The sequence below is a fragment of the Microcebus murinus genome, chromosome 14 (genome assembly GCF_040939455.1).
Source record: "Microcebus murinus isolate Inina chromosome 14, M.murinus_Inina_mat1.0, whole genome shotgun sequence".
Taxonomy (NCBI): domain Eukaryota; kingdom Metazoa; phylum Chordata; class Mammalia; order Primates; family Cheirogaleidae; genus Microcebus; species Microcebus murinus.
The window spans coordinates 50735290-50756454 of NC_134117.1; the positions used below are offsets into that span (position 1 = coordinate 50735290).

At 35.2% G+C, this 21165-nt stretch overlaps 1 protein-coding gene across 2 annotated transcripts in view; it reads left to right on the forward strand.

Annotated features, from left to right (window-relative positions):
- SIRT1 (sirtuin 1) overlaps positions 1-21165 on the forward strand; it is a 30918-nt gene that overhangs the window by 821 nt on the left and 8932 nt on the right. The window contains exons 2-8 of one of the 2 annotated variants that reach the window (XM_012762712.3): positions 1401-1517; positions 2770-3011; positions 4280-4432; positions 14883-15030; positions 16483-16562; positions 17380-17566; positions 20482-21042. In XM_012762712.3, the coding sequence (XP_012618166.2) occupies positions 1401-1517; positions 2770-3011; positions 4280-4432; positions 14883-15030; positions 16483-16562; positions 17380-17566; positions 20482-21042 (1488 nt within the window). Of the gene's footprint in view, positions 1-1400; positions 1518-2769; positions 3012-4279; positions 4433-14254; positions 14380-14882; positions 15031-16482; positions 16563-17379; positions 17567-20481; positions 21043-21165 lie in introns of those variants that run through there. The other variant, XM_020280547.2, reaches the window with a different exon arrangement.

Genomic DNA, 21165 nt, shown 5'->3' on the forward strand with positions numbered 1-21165 from the left:
TTCTTTTTTACTCTCACCCTCAACCCCAGAACACACTGCAACTTTTGGCTGTCCCGTTGATCGTCCTTTTGAGTTGCTTTTGCAAACTGACACCTGTGCAATTTGCTTTTTGGGGGTGGGGGGAGATCTTTATTCTTGAGCTTAAAGTTATACATTTTATAAGGGCAAAGCTGTTATAAAGTCACAGCCTGCAAAATTTGAAGAACGTGGCTGTTTCTAAAGACATTACGCCTTCTGTGATGCAGTTAATAGAGGGCATAGGAGAGTGTTAGTACTTTTAGAGTAGTTTTTCTGCTAATCATGTTCTTAGCAGAAAAGTAATGGTTTTTAGGTTAAGTATAATATTTTTGTGTATGTGTAGTCTTGAAACAAATTGACATTTTTGGCACGCTGAAGCAGATGTGTCATGTTCTTGAGGGTTTCATATTTTTTACCTAAGGAGTTTCTGTGCTGGATAGGTGTGTATCTTTATCAGTATTTGTGTCACATTCATTTAGTGGGCCATTTGGCCATCTGTAAAATAAAAAACAACACAGTAACTTGCACATTAGTGGCTGCATTATTAAAACAGCCCCTGATTTCAAGAAACACAATTTAATACTGATCATTTACTTAGTAACTAATACCATTTAGTATTTAGTAGGGGAGATGAATAATGCAAGGGTAATTTAGTATGTCTAGTATTATATAAGAATTAAAGTGAATACTGCTGTAGTTTTATTTGAGTGACATTTTTGGGTAAGTTTCTATTTGACAGGTTTCAAGAACTCCATTATTTGTGATTGATGAAGTCAATCTAGATTACTACCTTTTCTGGTTTGATTTTTAAAAGTAGACTTTATTTCTAGATTTTGGATGAAACTTTTAGATTCTGGGAAGAGTTCCTAAAGATGAGGAAACTGCTTCTGTGAACAGTGCAAGCTGACCCCATGGGCATTCTTTTTTTTTTTTTGAGACAGCGTCTGCTCTGTTGCCCAGGCTAGAGTGTAGTGGTATGGTAGCTCACTGCATCTTCAAGCTCCTGGGCTCAAGCCATCCTCCTGCCTCAGCTTTCTGAGTAGCTAGGGCTACAGGAACGTGTGCCACCAAGCTAGGATAATTTTTTCTATTTTTGGTAGAGATGGGAGTCTCTCTTGCTGGGGCTGTCTTGAACTCCTGATCTCAAGTGATTGACTCACAGCATGCTAGGGTTACAGGTGCTAGGTGAGCCACCGTGCCTCACCTACCCCATAGGCATTCTTTACACATGCAGTATGAATGTTATATGCTTTATTCAGTGAAAATGGTTGCATCATAATGTTTTATTGGTGTTTGTATGTTTTACATGCGGATTGTTTCAGTAGTCTTGACTTAATTTTGGTTTCTTTTGTGGGTAACCTTAGTTTTGGTTTCTTTTACAGATAACCTTCTGTTTGGCGATGAAATTATTACTAATGGCTTTCATTCCTGTGAAAGTGACGAGGATGATAGAGCCTCACATGCAAGCTCTAGTGATTGGACGCCAAGGCCACGGATAGGTATGGCTCAGAGCTAGCTGTGCAACTTTAAAGAGTAGATGGCCCCCACCCCCTTTTTTTGTACTTTCTTTTATGGCAGCTTTTAATTCTTAGCCCCCCTAATCTATTGATGAGGTTTTTAGGTATGTGGTAAGATACAAGGTCAATGTATTTTTATAAGGAAAGTCTAGTGCTTTGTCCTGCTTTTGTTTTTAAACAGCTCAGGCCCATGGAAGCTGACCTCTGCTATTTCTCAAACAGCCAGGTTTTTCTTACACCTCAGGTTCCTTTCACTTGTACCCTCTTCATGGTGTGTTCTTCCTCCAGTTAGTGTCTTCCTCACTTTGTGATTCTTACACTTATCACTTCTTAAAGCTCTGTGTCTTGTGTATGTTGTTTGCTTGCTTTTGAAACAGGGTCTGGTCTTACTCTGTTGCCTGGGAATGGCATCATGATAGCTCCCTGCAACCTTAAACTCTTGGGCTCAAGCAATCCTCCTGCCCTGGCCTCCCAAAGTTCTGGGATTACTGGCGTGAGCCACCACGTCCAGCCCATATCTTGTTTTTTTAATTGTCTTGTTTCCTTTGCAAGAATATTAGTTCAGTGGGGGTAGGGATTTTTGACTGACAAGTATATTACTGTTTTGTCAGTGCTAAAAAAGTGCCTGGCACATAGTTTGTGCTCAATAAATATTTATTAAATATATGAATGAAATGGGAAAGTATTTTGAAGTAGAGAACATTAGCACATTTCATATCAGAGATATAACTATCTTGATAGTGGATCTTTTTCTTGGTTTTCACTCCTTCAAATGGCTTGACTATTTAAACATAGTGATGATTATTATTAATAGTTCCTCTTTGGTGTCTGTGGTATTATGTTTTTGGTTTTCTCAAGCTAGGAAACTGAGCTGAGCAACTTGGGTAATAGAAATTTATTCTCAAAACATCAGCTTTGTAACCCATCTTGGGAGATTGGTTAAGATCAAAGTGCAGGTTATTACAGGAAAAATTTTACAAGAGCAGTTATGTATAGATTTCCATATTTTTTCCTCTTGTGGTCTAAATAATAAATAGTATGTGCTTTCAGACCTGGTAAGATCTTTTCTATATTGATTTGGAGAACACTTTCATAAATACTTTTGTTATCAGTTATGGTGTATGTTTCTTAATTCTTTAAAACATTACAGATTGCTTAACTCATAACTTCAGAAAATAAGTGTGATTTTTGAATTAAAGTGTATTTGATCTCAGTCTTTTTCCCCTTAATATAGGTCCATATACTTTTGTTCAGCAACATCTTATGATTGGTACTGATCCTCGAACAATTCTTAAAGATTTACTACCAGAAACAATTCCTCCACCTGAATTGGATGATATGACACTGTGGCAGATTGTTATTAATATCCTTTCAGAACCACCGAAAAGGAAAAAAAGAAAAGATATTAATACAATTGAAGATGCTGTGAAATTACTACAAGAGTGTAAAAAAATTATAGTTCTAACTGGAGCTGGGGTATGTAAGATGTATAAAACACTCATAAAAAGAGGGAGGTGGTATATGTTTTTCTTAGGTCTTTTCCAAATAATAAACGTTTTTCTGGTTTAGAAGAATTTATCCTTACATGATAATGGGTGTTTGGAAACTGCCAAAAGCAGAGTGCTGCAGCAGTTGCTAAATTATTAATAGTTTAGATTCTTAGAACCAACAGCCTTAAAAAATGTTTGCTTGTGTTTATTTCTAGCACAGTGGGTAAGTGGAGTTACGGGAAGATTCTAACCTATATTATACTATAGCTCCTAAAGAAGATGCAGGGAATTATAATTCTGCTTTTGTTAGGGTATGGTAGAGTCTGATGAAGAAACTGGGTATTTGTTCCATCTGCATGGAAAAACCAGGAATCTAATTGGTATTCACAAATGAAGAACTTAGCATTGGGAAGGTAACTGGTTAAATTAAGATGATAGATTGTGGTGACTTGAAATTTTACATTTGATCCATCTTAGGATGCAGTTAGTGAGTTACCTAAGGCTATTGTGTACTGTGTGTCAAATACAGAGTATATTATAAGCAACAGAGCAACTGCTGGAGTAAAATTCAGTCCTGTTTTCTGCCATTTTGAGTTGTGAAAATGTGTTATGTAGTCCAAATGATCGTCAAGAATAGTTATGTATTGCTCACAGATGTGATTAGACAAGTTTGTTTTACTCTGATGTCAAATTGGAGTCAACTCTGATATATGAAATAAAACAGTAACTTCTGAAATCCCTATTTGAAATGTCAGGGTTTATTTGTAGAAAAAGCAGAGTATCTAATTCTATTCTTAAAAAAATTAAGAATTGAAATATACAACATATTTTTGAATGAAAATAAATTTGGTATTCTTCAGGTGATAGAACCCTGTCCGTATGAAAGATTTCTTTGGAAATACTTGTCTGTTGGAAATTCCTGCCTGTTTTCTAGTTAAAATAAATGACTGAAATGATTTACTTCTTTTCCAATCAAATTGCACTTGCTTTAGTATTTCGATTAAATGCTTAAAGGTTTAAAATTAACCTAACTTAAAAAAATTCCTAATCTCTATTAAAAATTAGATATGTGGTGGATTTAATGATAATTAGTTTTTTTGGGTATTTTATTTCTATTTGAAATTCGGGTATGATGATATTTCTGTTTCCCAAAATAAGTTTGATATGTAAATCTTCCCTAAATGTATGGTGAGAGAGCTAGTTATTATAAAGGTAAAAGATTTAATTGTATGAATTATGCCATGCATATTTCAGGTATCTGTTTCATGTGGAATACCTGACTTCAGGTCAAGAGATGGTATTTATGCTCGCCTAGCCGTAGACTTCCCAGATCTTCCAGATCCTCAAGCGATGTTTGATATTGAATATTTCAGAAAAGATCCAAGACCATTCTTCAAGTTTGCAAAGGTATTATGACCTCTTCCAGTTGTTTCTTTGGCCTCCTTTCATGAAAAAGTGTTTTGTTCATGTATAAGGCCTCTTAAGCTTACCATTCATTGTCTAGTAAACTGGATGCTACCACTATGGTGGATTAAGATCACTTATTACAGTGTGAATTCCTTTCCTCCTAGAGAGGACTATCATCTACTTTTCTTCGTGTTAGGATTGAACTTACTGTCAAAGAAGAGACAGTTTCATATTTTTTAAATTTATACTTCATTCATGTACAAATTTATGGTCTTTATTTTGCCTGGGCTTTTTTTTAGAGGTTTGTAGACCATATAAAAATAACATAACTCAATTTGTAGTATTTTTTTATGGGTCGTAAAGGTTATACCATCTGCTTAGGCTGGTTTTAACACATATGATGTGCCTAAAGTCATTTGTGGTTGGGGTGGAGAAGATTCTTAGGTTGCATTTTTGTCAGCAGATTCTAAAGGAGCCTTATTCTGCTCTCGAATTGCACTGTCCAGGTCAGAAGCCATTAGCCACATGTAGCTGTTGAGTACTTGAAGTGTGTTGAGATGAGCTGTAAGTGTGGAAGACATAACAGATTCTATACATCTAGTATGAAAAAAATATAAAATATTTCATTAATTTTATTAGATATGAACAAGTATTGATTACATGTGGAAATAATACTTTTGATATTGGGTTAAATAAGATGCATTTTGAAATTTTCACTTTTTAGATGTATTTACTAGAAGATTCTAGTAACTCATATGCGTGAGTGATTCTGGTAAAATCACATGTGTGGTTCACATTATATTAATATTTCTATTGCATAGTTCTGCTCTAGAGTATAAAGTTTAGTAATTTATAATACCATGCTCAAGAGATTTTAGTCGTTAGAAAACTTGCTTTTTTTTCTGTAGTGTAGTCTTACAGAAAGAAATTATAAAATTATTGCTAAATTTTGAAGTGTATTTGAAAGGTTTTTTTTTCTTTTTTTTGAGACAGAGTCTCACTCTGTTGCCCGGGCTAGAGTGCTGTGGTGTCAGCCTCGCTCACAGCAACCTCAAACTCCTGGGCTCAAGTTATCCTCCTGCCTCAGCCTCTCAAGTAGCTATAACTATAGGCACACACCACCGTGCCTGGCTAATTTTTTCTGTTTTTAGTTGTTTGGCTAATTTTAGTTGTTTGGCTAATTTCTATTTATAGTAGAGACGGTCTCGCTCTTGCTCAGGCTGATCTCAAACTCCTGAGCTCAAGCAATCCTCCCACCTCAGCCTCTCAACGTGCTAGGATTACAGGCGTGAGCCACTATGCCTGGCTGGGTCTTTTGTGCTAGTGACTTTTTTAGTGAATCCAGAAATTAGTGATCCTAAGTCTTAAAGGGTTACCTCATCTACTTTCAAACCATGTGATGTATTTACATGACTATAGGAAAAGCTACTAATGCAGAATAAATTGTGTTAATGTAAATTGGTGACTATCTTGAAAGAAATATAATTTTATTTCATCCAGGTTGTGTGGTATATTCAATGGACAGAGTAAAATGGGAAAATTATATTAAAAATTCTTGGATATGATTTACTTACTAAACTGCAACTAAATTTGATAAGTTTTCAGGAGAATTCAAGAGAATTTTGAGTCTTTCCAGCAATTAACTTGAAACTTTAAAAAGTTTTCAATTTTTTACTTCCTATATCTGTGGTAATGATGGTCATCTGTATGTATCGGGTCTTTAGGGCAGACACCTGGTTCATGCCTTGATTGAATAAAGTTACTGGTTTTTTGCTAGTTACAAAATTATGGATTTGTGAAGATAAACTGTTTTAACCTACTTGTGCTATTTGATATTACATGGTTTTGGAAGACCAATGAAATACTACTTACTTAGTTATAGGTTTCTTGAATTGGAGCTAGGACATTGGCATTATAATAGCACTAGTTAGCAGACATTGACACTTTTAGAAAAACAGCAAGTAACGAGAATTACTTTGATCTTCTGATTTATAAAAGCTTGATTACTAGTACATTTATATAATGCTTACAGGATTTTTTGCTGTGAATTGTATTTCAAGGGAGTAAAACATGTTGCCAAAGCTGACTTCTTTGTCAGCTTTTTTTCCACTATCCTATAAAGATCTACTTAAGTAGACACTAAATTGCCTAGTAAAGTTACAAGGTACAGTTAAATATCGAAAATTAAGAATTCTGTTCTTTTGGTAGCAAGTTTTTATGTGTACACTTGGTAACCTGACACTTGGGAAAATGTAGTAACTGAGAAATAGAAGGTGAGAAGGATTGTAAACTTAGCTATCTAATGTACAAACTATGCATTTTTAGTTTACACTAACTTTAACGTGAGAATCTGCTTCTACAGATGTAGAAGCAATTCATAATTACCCTGATGAAGACAAATCCTAAGAACTTTTAAAATGCATTTAATAGAAATCTAGATAGTGCATAAGAGAAAATATGTGAACTATAATAAAAATGGCACACCATTAATGTGTTATAGTGGTTGTTAGTGGTTGTTAACTGTTGTGTACAGGTTTTATAGTACTTGAGAGGAGAAAAGATTAGAGGGGTCAGCATTTTTCACTTGTCTGTAATGTTAAAAACACATTTTTTATTAATAAAAAAATTCACTTATGAAGTGGACCATCTTCTAATCCTATTTATATGAATTTAATTTTGCTTGATGCTTTGTTCAGTTTTCACATATGGTAAGAGCTAAATAAACCTTTATAGTAACTCATACATAATTATTTGTTTATTTATTTACTTACTTACTTGAGACAGGATCTTGCTCTCGTCCAGGCTGGAGTGCAGTGGTGAGATCACAGCTCACTGTAACCTCTAACTCTCAGGCTCAAGTGATCCTCCCACTGTAGCCTCCCCTCCTCAGCTGGGACTAACAGCATGTAGCACCACACCTGGCTAATTTTTAAAAAAAAAAATTTTTGTAGAGATAGGCTCTTGCTATGTTGCTCAGGCTTGTTTCAAACTTCTGGCCTCAAGCAATCCTCTCTCCTCAGCCTCCTGAAGTTCTGGGATTGCAGGTGTGAGCCATCATGCCTGACCTTGTTCATTCTTCAATTCTCACATTAGGAACTGACTGAAAGAAAGCTTCTAGTTGCTAAAGTAGTACTTAATAATAACAGGTAAGAGAAATAATATGAGTTAATTGAGTCTAAAAATTAATAACTAGAAAAAGTAGTGAGGAGAAATAAGTAAAGACAAAGAATGTAGGATAGTACTCAAATGGAAGATGGGGAAGGTACATAAATATTGTCATTATATTTTACTAGATTCGTCAATATTTCAAGAATAAAATACCCATATAACAACCTAAACTTTTCTACCAGTTGCTGTGGTAGGCAGGAAGAAAAATGGTTTATGAGTTTTGCTAGTTGTGAGAGAAAACACTTAAAATGAAGCCATGCAAACAGGCAGCATTATTGATGAAATTTAGAAGGATAGGAAGAATGTCTACATTATTCTACTGGTTGTATATAATTATTGAGAAGAAACTTAGATTTCATTTACACTGGAAATTCCAAGTCATGGAGAGGCATGTTAAAGATGTTACTGAGTGTTAAAGCAGTTTCTTAAGCTTGGCACTATTAACATTTTGAGCTGGATAATTCTTTGCTGTGGGCAGCTTTCCTGTGCATTGTAGATTGTTTAGCAGTATCACTGGCCTGTACCCACTAAATGGCATTAGCACCCCTACCCCAGTCTTAACAATCAGAAATGTCTTCAGACATTGTGGAATGTCCCTTGCAAAATTGTTCACTGAGTACTGTATATTACAGTATGCCTAGTTGTGGTACCACTTTGCATTCTTTTACACAAGAAGAGTTAAGGCCCATTTTAAAGCTGTATAGCCATGTTCTGAGCCACATTCTCATTCTTTTACATAATAAGGCCTAAAATTGATAACGAGTTGTGGTCGTGGTTCTCATAAGCCTAAAATAAGTCATTGATGCTGATAAAAATGAGTGGTTGTATTTATAGTCAATGAAGGTGAAACTGAATTAGGATGTATAAAATACTTTTTTTTTTAAAGGACTGTATTCAAAGAGAAGCTGCTATCCTGTATTGAAATCATTGATTGTTCTTTCCCTAAAGTGATTAAAATCCAAGAAAATGTGGAGGGAGAAATATGAACTGAATTCTTATGAACTTAATTCCAAAAATGTGTCTTTATACTTATTCAAAAAATTACTGATAATGTGCAAACATACCACATTATGTAGTTACAAAGATAAGTTTTAAAACAAGCTCATTACCTAAAAAAAAAAAATGAATATAAGCAGAAAGGAAAAAAATAGTAGTCACAGTCCCATTTACTTGAAGATAATGTTAATAAGTTTTTTTTTCTGTCCGATACTGAATACTTTCTAATGGTCATATAATATTCATTAAATGGGGTACTGTAATACTCCCTCAGTTGTACATTTTGGATGTGCAGTTATACTTTTGGATGTATAAATAGTGTTGCTATCATTGTCCTTTTTTGGTATACCTCCAGTGTTCTTAGGGTAAGTTTCCGAAAGTGAAATTTCTAGTTTGCTTTTTCTTTAAGGCTCCTGATATGTTTTGCCTTATAACCTGGAAAGGTTTGAAGTAAAATAGCCTCCTATCAGAAGTACATGAGAAGGCTGATCTAGCATGCACCATGCACTACCTCTGCCTCCCCCAAAACTGCAAAGGCTGCAGAATACATTGTTAGCATTAAAATATTTTTTAAAAGGCATGTAGCTATATCTCTGCCTAATTAGTTTAAAAAGAAATTCAAACAGTACACAACATGAAGTGTTAGCCTCTTCCTTCAGTCTTCCCTATCCCTAATCTGTCTTCTCAAAGATTATCATGCTAAAGCTTTTTCTTAGGTTTCCTGCTAGGTAAAAAAACTGTGTTGGGGTGGGAGGGGGATGTTAGCTTAAGTATTTAAGTAAATACTTGAATAATGATTACCAACAGAATTAAACACCCTGTTTTCTATCTTGATTTTTTTAACCACATAATCTTAGAAAAAGTTTCATTATGGCACTTAACAGATATACCTCATTTTTAAAAGAAGGCTGCATAATATTCTATTTTATAGTTGTACCACAATGTGCTTAATCCAGTCTCCTATTAATAGGCATCTAGGTTTTTGTTTTGTTTTTTAAATCTAGGATTGCTTTTAAGGCAATTTAAAAACTCAAATAGGTAAAATAATAGCATCTTCTTAGTTTTAGTTTTTATCAATGTGGATGACTATTTTTCACTAGCCATTTGTATATCTTTAAATTGTCTCTGTTCTTAGCCATTTTTCTCTATTTCCATGCTTTTTCATAGTAGTTTGTGGATGTATTATATATCCTTTTTTTAAAAAAAATTTACTTAAAAATTTCTTTTGTATATTTTTCTTTTTATAGATACATAATAGTTGTACATACATTATATATTCTCGACAAGTGTTTTTGTTTTAGTTTTACTGGAATTCCAGCCTCTAGTAATCCCATGAAGGTGAGCAAAATGAGGTATACTTACTAGACTAGTTTTACTCAGTTAGACTAGTTTGCAATACCTTATAGAAATGGTGCTTAGTCTAAAAGAAAAATAGAAAACTTGAGGCTGAGGGATCAGAAATTGAAAAGGCAAAAAGTATTGCATAGGGGTTAAGAGCTGGACTTCATATCAGACCTGGGTTTGAATGATCACTCTGCTACTTACTGGCTCTTGTGACTAAAAATGGCAAAGTACTTCTGTGCTTTGGTTTTTTTTTTTTCATCTGCACAATAGGGGTATATATGCCTACAGAAGGATTAGTAAACTTTTTCTGTAAAGGGCCAGGTAGTAAATAAATATATGGCCTGCTTTTTGGAATGCGTAGGGTCTCTGTCGTATGTTCTCCTTGATAACCCTTTAAAAATGTAAAACCCAGCCGGGCGCGGTGGCTCACGCCTGTAATCCTAGCTCTTGGGAGGCCGAGGCGGGCGGATTGCTCAAGGTCAGGAGTTCAAAACCAGCCTGAGTAAGAGCGAGACCCCGTCTCTACTATAAATAGAAAGAAATTAATTGGCCAACTGATATATATATAAAAAAAAAAAAAATTAGCCGGGCATGGTGGCGCATGCCTGTAGTCCCAGCTACTCGGGAGGCTGAGGCAGAAGGATCGCTCGAGCCCAGGAGTTTGAGGTTGCTGTGAGCTAGGCTGACGCCACGGCACTCACTCTAGCCTGGACAACAAACCGAGACTCTGTCTCAAAAAAAAAAAATGTAAAACCCAGCCCTCTGCCTTGTCTACAGCATTATAATAAATAAAAGTTCTCGTGTTATGCTTTGTACATACTAAAAGTTCAGTAAGTGGCAACTAATTGAAATTCTCTTGTGTTAGGTTAATATAGAGATTGGCATACTATGGCCTCAGGCCATATGTGGCCCACTGTCTATTGTACAGCCTGTGAGCTAAGAATTAATTGTATGTATTTATAGTGTCTATGACATGATGTTTTGATATGCATATACATTATGGAATGGTTACATCAAGCTAATTAACATTCATCACTTTACATATTTTTTTTGTGGTGCAAACATTTAAAATGTACTCTTAGCAATTTTCAAGTATACAGTATGTTATTAACTGTAGCCAAAAATAGAGCTCCTGAACTTGCTGTCTGAGATTTTGTGTTTTTTGACCAACATATCCCAAATCCCACCCCTCTAGTTAAGAATTAATTTTTAAATGGCTGGGGAAAAAATCAAAAGAATAATATTTCATGGCATGTGAATATTATATGAATTTCTAGTGTCAGTGTCCATAAATACAAAGTTTCACTGGAGCACAGCTATGCTTATTCATTTATATGTTCTCTATGGCTGCTTTTGCACTATAATTTCAGAGCTGAATAGTTGAGACAGAAAAACCATATGGCCTACAAAGCCTAAAATATTTCTTATTTGGTGGCTCTGTGTTGAAAAATTTGTGCTGACTCATGAGTTCCTAAGAGAACTCGACTTTTTTTAAATGCAGTTGAATTTGCAAGGTGACCAACTTTAATTTGTTAGTTAATAGTAAGTGTTGATTAATCAAGATATTGAGGCTGGGCATGGTGGCTCACGCCTGTAATCCTAGCACTCTGGGAGGCCAAGGCGGGCGGATTGCTCGAGGTCAGGAGTTCGAAACCAACCTGAGCAAGAGCAAGACCCCGTCTCTACTATAAATAGAAAGAAATTAATTGGCCAACTAAAAATATACATACAAAAACTTAGCCGGGCATGGTGGCGCATGCCTGTAGTCCCAGCTACTCGGGAGGCTGAGGCAGCAGGATTGCTTGAGCCCAGGAGGTTGAGGTTGCTGTGAGCTAGGCTGACGTCATAGCACTCACTCTAACCTGGGCAACAAAGCAAGACTCTAGCTCAAAAAAAAGATATTGAGTAGTCTATTCAGGTGTAGTTTTGTTGAATGAATGAAACAAGGTAGGGATTATGAAGATTTTCCTTACCATGATTGTTCTGTTTCACTTCTGTTTTTGACAGCATGGAGAATTTAGGTTCTAGTTTCTTACCCACTCTATTTACTGCCTCCCTTTCCTGTACAGGAGGAGGTGGATATATTAGCAAATATTGACATCTGTAAAACCTTTAAAAATGTGTTTATTTTATTTCATTTTTTTCTCCCTTTTTTGGGATGGGATCTCATTTTCCAGGCTGGAGTTCAGGTGTGATCATAGCGCACTTTCGCTTTGAACTCTTGGACTTGAGTGATCCTCCTGCCTCAGCCTCCTGAATAGCTGGGACTATAGGCATACACCACCTCACCTGGCTTTTTAGTTTTAAGAGGCTGCAGCTATACCACTTTCTTGACTGGAGTCATTTATTCATATTGCTAGAAATTTGGGGAAGAAAAAAGGCATTAGCATCTCTGGAGGAAAGCCATTATTTCTGTAGGAAACTTCACTGTTGCAGATAGTTTTAAGCTTCAGTTTTGATCACATTGGTTGCCTGTGGCCAATTCCTGGATTATTTAAAATGTTTCCAGACAGAGCTGTGTGGAAGCAGGGTTTGTTTTTATAGTGTTCTGAGCCTTTTGTTCCAGTTCTGCTTCCACTCTTAATTTATAAGGATCCCTATGGCAATAACAGAATGACCCAGCCCTCATGATTGGTTCCTTAAAAGGGCTTTAGGATGTTCACATCTGGGATGGCCTGTCTGGCTTAGAGCAGGGCTAGCATGTCATACTTCCAACATGGAAGAATTAATTTATATTCTGTTTGTAAACTGTATTCTCAGCCATTTGTTTTTTAGTAAACGGTTCATGTTAAGAGCCTGTCTTAGGAGTGATTTCTATTAAAATAATCCTTCCAGAGTAATTTTTTAAAAATTTGATTATATCCTTAAGTTTGAACACTACATTTAAATCTAATAATTTAAATTTAAATGGTCTACTTCATACTTGACAGAAAATAGACAAAGTTAAGACTCAAATCCTTCAGATTCTCATACATAAAATATAGGGCCATAAAACAAAACAAGTCCTTGATAAGGTATCTCCAACTACAAGAATTTATTTGTAACTTTAAGTGCTAAACTACCTTGAATTGTTGCAGGTTGGGCATGAAGGGAAACTGGAGTGGGAAACTAAATCTAGTGTCCCATGCATCTTTGTGTTTCTTACCCTCCCCTTTAAAAAGGACTAAGGGTGGGTGGGTAAGGCACACAGTTAAAGGAGGGTGGAGTCTTGGTACTTATTCTTGCTTCTTGACCCAGGAGTTAGTCATTCTTATGTGTTTGGCATGCTGTTATCACTTTCCTTACTACTTTAGATCCTATTTTATCTGTTGTCTAGCATATTCTAATATTGGTAAAATACTCTAAAAGCTGTTTCCAGGAGCTTTAGGGTAAAAACACCACAAATGTACAAGAACAAAGCATCCTGGGAAGAAAACAGTGGTTGGTCTAGCACAACTCAATTTCCAAAACATATGTGGCTTTTGATCTTCTATAAACATTGCCTTTTTAAATACTCTTTTCCCATGCTGCTTTTCCCTATATGCACTGTTTATTAAAATTGCAAAGGGTTATTCGTGAAATTTATTTATGATAAACATTTGAATGTAAGGCAGAATTTTTGGATTTTTGTATAGTAGATTTTTAGCAACATATGGGCATGTACATGATAGTTGTTACCATGGGATTAGCTTATTGTGAAGTTTTACCTAGAAAGTATCCTGTTTGTGTGGTAGTTTTTTGTTTGAAATATTTAATAGGTAAAAAGTAAAGTCAATCTCTAATCTCTTCATTAAACTTTTTTTATATGTCAGAAGTGAAAGTTCCCCTACTTCTGTTTACAGCTTATTTTTATCCTTCCTGACTTGATTGTTTATATGGACATATCTGTATACATGTGCATATAATTTCCATTTTTTCTTAGTAACAATAACAAAACAAACTATACACTCTGAATAATTTGGCATTTTTACATATGTCATGGACCATTTTCCAGGTCAGTGCATTTAGATCTTCCTCATTGTTTTTAATGGCTGCATACTCCACTATTATGGATGTACCATATTTATACAACCAGTTCCCTATTGATGGACATATGGTTGTGTCTAGTTTTTTTGCTAGCCTTATGGTAGGTTAGTGCCTGTAATGAATGGTAAGGAAGTAAGTAGATGATACTACTACTACTTTAAGGAAAAAGTAGAGAAGAAACTTCCTTCGCCATAGTCACTTACTAAATGAAATTTAATAAAAACACTGTCAAAAGTTGAGAGGACCGAAATTGATACTTTTTTTCTGATCTTTTTGCCATGTGTATATCTGAATTCTTTGTTTTTAAAGAAGAAACAGCATTGAAGCATTATTTGGGGGGAAAAACACACACACAAAATCCAGCAACTCAGCATTCATGAGCAACTCTATACTATACCAGTATGTGCCTGTGCAGTGGAAGGAAAACAATTTTGGTAAGGAATTAAAACTTTAGCTTTAAACTTCCAACTTCCAGGTTGATATTTATAATGAATGATAAATCAAAAAAAATTTTTTAAATATTCTTATATTGACAGTGCCTTTTTTTAACAAGAAAAAAGTGTACCTTTGATCTCTGTAATTTCAGTTTAAACTTTTCCCTTTTTTCCTGAATTTGCAGCCAATAAAAATTAGAAATCCTAAGGTGTGTATTACTTTTATTAAAATTTCTATTAACATTTATCAGAGATGCTTACGGGGCTGACTTTATCCTTTTCTTCAAGGGGCCAAGTATGCTAATTGCTGAGTTTTATACATATAACAGCAACAGTCCTTTTGTAGGTGTGTGTTGCATCCATCTACATGTTTTAAAATGCTCATATATTTCAATTCTTAAATTATACATGGGAATTATCATTGGTAGTTTTTTGTTAACCTAAATGTACGACATGTGTTATACTTATTAATGTATCCTTTTTCTACCTTTTGCATTATATAGGAAATATATCCTGGACAATTCCAACCATCTCTCTGTCACAAATTCATAGCCTTGTCAGATAAGGAAGGAAAACTACTTCGCAACTATACTCAGAACATAGATACGCTGGAACAGGTTGCAGGAATCCAAAGGATAATTCAGTGTCATGGTTAGTAAACTTCTGAGTGGCTTTCAGTAATTTATTTGTTTAGTTTTCTAGGAAACTAAATCAGTATTAGAAAGCAGACTGCTATCCAGGAATGGAGATTAAGCATTACTGTTTAATCATGTTATCTGATTAATTATAGATAACCTCAAGAAAAGTAGAATGCAAAAATAATAAAACCAGAAGTATTGGCCTTCACACTTAATTGTACAAAACATAAGATTAATTTGCTTTTGGATTTCAAAAGATACTGAAGTTGCCTGCCATTCATATTTTAAAGAATCTTTCTTTGCTGATTACAAAAGTTAATCCTAAGGTCTGGCGAGGTGGCTCACGCCTGTAATCCTAGTACTCTGGGAGGCCGAGGCAGGCGGATTGCTCAAAGTTAGGAGTTCGAAACCAGACTGAGCAAGAGCGAGACCTTGTCTCTACTATAAATGGAAAGAAATTAATTGGCCAACTAATATATATAGAAAAATTTAGCCGGGCGTGGTGGTGCATGCCTGTAGTCCCAGCTACTCAGGAGGCTGAGGCAGAAGGATTGCTTGAGCCCAGGAGTTTGAGGTTGCTGTGAGCTAGGCTGACGCCACGGCACTCACTCTAGCCTGGGCAACAAAGCGAGACTGTCTCAAAAAAAAAAAAAAAAAAAAGTTAATCCTGGCTATGTGAAGAAATGTGACATCTTTAGGAAACCAAAGGACATGGATAGTTGAGATGTACAGGATTCAGAAATTTAGAAGACTTTTATTCAACAAATATGAACAGGCCATTTGTTACATATCTAAAGTGTTTCTATCCATATGCTTCAGAATTCTTAAAAAAAAAATAAATAAAATAAAGTGTTTCTAAAACACAATTGTTAAGCTGGGCAAGTTGGCTTGTGCTTGTAGCCCTAGCTACTCAGGAGACAGAGGCAGGAGGATTGCTTGAGCCTAGGAGTTTGAGATCAGTTTGGGCAACATAGTGAGACCCTGTCACTAAAAAAAAAGAAAGGAAAAAAAAATTTAAAAATTAAGAAAAAAGCACACCCCCATAATAAGCTAAAATAAAAAAAAAAAGGAAAAAAAATTTAAAAATTAAGAAAAAAAGCACACCCCCATATATGCTAAAATAAAAAAATTAAAAAAAGAAAAAAAAAAGAAAAAAGCACAACCATTGAGTTAAGGTAATACAGTCAAAACTCTACAGATTTTTGGCCCTGGAGGAGTTTATTTTATTGAAAAAAAGTAGCTTTAGAAGTTACCATTTATCAGTGTCTCAGTAATTGAGGAATTCTCTCCATATTTATGTATATAAATATTTTTAATTCTTTATCTCCTAGAATCTCCTGTAGAGTCTCTGAAAAACCTTAAAACTTTCTAACTTTTCTAGTATCAAACTTTATAACCTTCGTGTTATGTTCAAGAAATGGCAATATTCCTTTAATAAAATATTTATATGTTGGTTTTTTTTTAGGTTCCTTTGCAACAGCATCTTGCCTGATTTGTAAATACAAAGTTGACTGTGAAGCTGTACGAGGAGATATTTTTAATCAGGTAATCCATCACCCATATTTTGGGAATTGTGCACATTTCTAATGTGACTTTTGCCTCCAAATCCCCCCCCCCCCAAAAGTAATTGTGTGGGAGAGAAAGTGTTAGTATTGAGAATGCTGGTGAATGCAACCTTTAATACCTTAGAAAATATTGCTCTGTGTCTCTTAAAATGAGAAATTGGCTTCTTAGTATCTAAATTTAAAATAAAAAGCCAGATCATAAGTGAGGTGTTGCTACATTAATTTTTCTCCTTCCTTTCCCTTTTCAGTGCCTGGCAGAGTCAGGAATCTTAAATTAGTTGTGATAATCCTTTAAAACTTTAAAAAAATGATTGTAAGAATATTTCACACATGCTCACTGCTGAAAAATATAGGAAAATATGAACAAAAATAAAAATTATCTAGAAATATATGTCCTATATGTTTAACTATATGTATAGTTAATCATACAATTAAGAGAGAGAAAGGTAGAATGTTAAAATGGAGTCATTGTATTTTACAAACTTTTTTTTTAAAGGATTCGGTCCCATTTTGTGTGTATATAAACATTGTGTTTTTCCTCTTAATACACTGGACTTTTGAATGTCAAGTGTACTTCTACATAGATATAGCAACATAGTATTTAATTGTATATTAACAATCTACCTATCTTTGACAGTTGACTATAGATTGTGTCCAGTTTTCCCTGCTGTTTATCCACAGCTTTTCTATCTTTGATAATTCCGAAAATGTATTCATAGAAGTGTAGAAATGTTGATTGTTTCTAACCTTGTGCTTCCCTTTGCTTTCCCACCTCAATCAAAATCTGGAACATGCAGATAGTTCCTAGATGTCCTAGGTGCCCAGCTGATGAACCACTTGCTATCATGAAACCAGAGATTGTCTTTTTTGGTGAAAATTTACCAGAACAGTTTCATAGAGCCATGAAATATGACAAAGATGAAGTTGATCTCCTTATTGTTATTGGGTCATCCCTGAAAGTAAGACCAGTAGCACTAATTCCAAGTAAGTTGGTGATGGTTTTTGGAGAACATTTCTATATTTAGTGCTGTGAGTGTTATTAGGTTATTTATTACATATGAAATCTCTAATTTCCTTCAGTACTAAGTTTGACAGTTGATATCTCTGACACTTCACTTTAACACTTCTTGTTTTTTTAATTGTGAAGGTATATCCTCAGTCTTTCAAATGTACATTTTGGCTTGTGATTATCTTTCAAAATTTTTAGAGCAATTTTTGTGAAATGGATAAGTCAAAAATTTGTGTTATATTTCAATGTAAGTTTTGTTGTGGAACCAGTGCAGAGCAGACAGCTCAGAATATCAAGAAGCGTTTGGGAATGTGGCTAATGAAAACGCACAGTGTTGATGGTTTCAGAAGTTCTGTTCTGATGATCTTAATCTTGAAAATGAGCCACATGGGTGACCTGAGACCAAGGTGGATAATGATGCGCTGAAAGCTGTAGCAGAAGCGAATCCATCCCAACCTACATGTGAATTAGCAAGATTGGAGGTTACTATTCCAATAATAGTGGACCGTTTGAAACATGGGGGCAAGGTAAAGAAGCTGGATAGATGGGTTCCACATGAATTAAACGAGCATCCGAAAAGAAACCATCTCAAGCTTGCCTTTCTTTGTCATCACAACATAAAGGCGAGCCATTTCCTCGCCATATTTTTACGCTTGATGAGAAATAGATTCTGTTTGATAATCTCACATGTTCGGCACAATGGTTGTATAAAAATGAAGTGCCAAAACACAGTCTAAAACTGAATATTCATCCAAAAAAGCTAATGGTGTCTGTTCAGTGATCCAGTGCTAATATCCACTACAGCTTCATGAAACCAAGTTAATTGATTACAGTGGATATTTAGTGTAACCAACTGGCTGAAGTGATGAGGATGCTTGTAATTAAGCAGCCAAGATTGGTCAAGAGAGGCCATTCCTCTTGCAAGACAGTGTTTAACTACATGTGGCACAAACAACACTGCTCAAACTACAGAGGCTGGACTTGGAAATTCTCTGTCATCCACCATATTCACCAGACCTTGCACCAACTGACTACTACTAATTCTAGGTTTTGGACCACTTCATGCAAGGAGAAACATTGAATTCTCAACAAGCTGTAGAAAATGCTGTTCATGATTTTATCACCAGCTGCTCTCCAGGCTTCTTCACTGCTGGCATAAACAAGCTACAGTTAAGATGGCAAAATTGTGTCCATAGTTTAGGTGCATATTTTGATTAATTGTACTGCTTCTTGATAATAAATACACTTTTGATTCAAAATCGGACATTTTATATTTAATGATCTAATATACACTCCTTGTGCTTTTACTATATAAAGAGGAGTGAAGAACTAAACATTATTTTTAAATTTAAAAATTGTTTTCAATAGAGATGAGGTCTCACTATGTTTGACCAAGCTACACCCAAATTCCTGGGCTTGAAGGATACTCCCACCTCAGGCTCCTCAGTATCTGGAACTCCAGATGCATACCACTGTGCATGCCTAAATTTGTTTAGGTGGTGTTCTTTATGAAGATTGGTGGATCTGACATTTTGGTGAGAGTGGAGGGTTATCAAAATATAAGTAAGGTCAAATTTTAATTCTAATTTATATAAAAAGATGAAGGGAAACTGTTCAACTTAGACTTTTTAATGAGATGTGCTTTCAATGCGGCAGGGGTTAGCTTCAGTGAATTTACAAAATAGTCCTTAATCCATGTATTTTTAGTCTTAATATGATTCCAGTTGATCTTTCAAATTTTATTGATTTCAGATCCAGTAAGTTCAAATGTATAGCTTGATAAAAGTGTAACATATATAAGATGGGATTTGGGGGCTCAAAATGGTTGGTTCATTCCTGTAGTAGTAACAACCAGCCATGGCATAATGGTGGTATGTGGATCTAGCTCATCCACAAGGGTGTGTGTATAAAAATGCTCACATACTACAATTTAAGTCCCTGTTATTTTCAGGAAAATTTCTTCATCATATGTTTTCATACTACTTTCCCCCTCCCCTAACCCCTGAGGAATCAAAGGAGAAGATGAGAGAGCTCTTTCATTTGCATCAGATGTGTCCTTTCATAAGTGAGGGCAGGAGGAGAGGTGACAATATCAAATTCCTATACAGAGAATTAAAGCCCTACATCAGCATTCAATAGGCAGGCAGAGTAAACAGTTTGAGGAAAGGTGGAGTCAGATTTTCCAATTCTGTGTCTGTCTTATCTGGTGGCTTTAGCAGTTAACTCAGTCTTCCCTGATTAGCTGTGAAATTCTGTTAAAGTAGTATATAGGACAATTTGTAATTAAATGAAACATAAAAATTTAGTATGGAAGTCCCTTTAGTTCTGATTTTTTTTTTTTTTTTAAAGCTAATTCAAAGGCATTTTCTGCCATAAAAGTTTTTTGTGGGATAGGATAATAGTGTGTTGGTTCTAGGCAAGGGTTAATTTTTTAAAATGTGAAACACAAATTTGTATGACTTTTCATCTTTATGTCAGGAGCTACTGCAGTAGAATGAAAACTAACATATATGTGCCAAGAATTCTTCTATGCACTTGATTTATTAATCGTTTCATCCTCACCACAACCTTGTAGGAAAGTACTGTTATTATCTCCATTCTACAGACAAGGAAACTGAGGTACAGAGTGGAAAAATTCTGAGAAGATTGCTCAGAGGTAACCATGTGACAGGAATAGAACCTGACATTTTATAAAAGATGCTTAACTGCTCATCTGTTTACTAGATAGCTTAATGAAATGTATTTGCTTGGTTAATTATTAGTGGAGGATTTCTGTTTTGGTATTTGGAGCTCAAGTCCTTGTTAGATTTTTGCATTGTGTATTTGTTGTGGCTTTATTACCTAGCTTCCCCTCCCTCTTTCTAACTCTTACTTTTCACCCTTTTTTTAGGTTCCATACCCCATGAAGTGCCTCAGATATTAATTAATAGAGAACCTTTGCCTCATCTGCATTTTGATGTAGAGCTTCTTGGAGACTGTGATGTCATAATTAATGAATTGTGTCATAGGTTAGGTGGTGAATATGCCAAACTTTGCTGTAACCCTGTAAAGCTTTCAGAAATTACTGAAAAACCTCCACGAACACAAAAAGAGTTGGCTCATTTGTCAGAGTTGCCACCCACACCTCTTCATATTTCAGAAGACTCAAGTTCACCAGAAAGAACTTCACCACCGGATACTTCAGTGATTGTTCCAAGTTTAGACCAAGCAACTAAGAGTAATGTTGATGATTTAGATGTGTCCCAAACAAAAGGTTGTATGGAAGAAAAATCACAGGAAATACAGACTTCTAGGAATGTCGAAAGTTTTGCTGAACAGCTGGAAAATTCGGACTTGAAGAATGTTAGTTCAGATACTGGGAAGAAAAATGAAAGAACTTCAGTTGCTGAAACAGTGAGAAAATGCTGGCCCAGTAGACTTGCAAAGGAACAGATCAGTAAGCGGCTTGATGGTAAGAAAGGCCTTTGAACCATTTTGGAAGTATAAAATTATTGTAACAAAATATTTGTAAGAAATGAGCAATTTTGGCAGGTTGGTGGATTTAGGGTAGCTTTATAGCTGAATGGAACAGTTG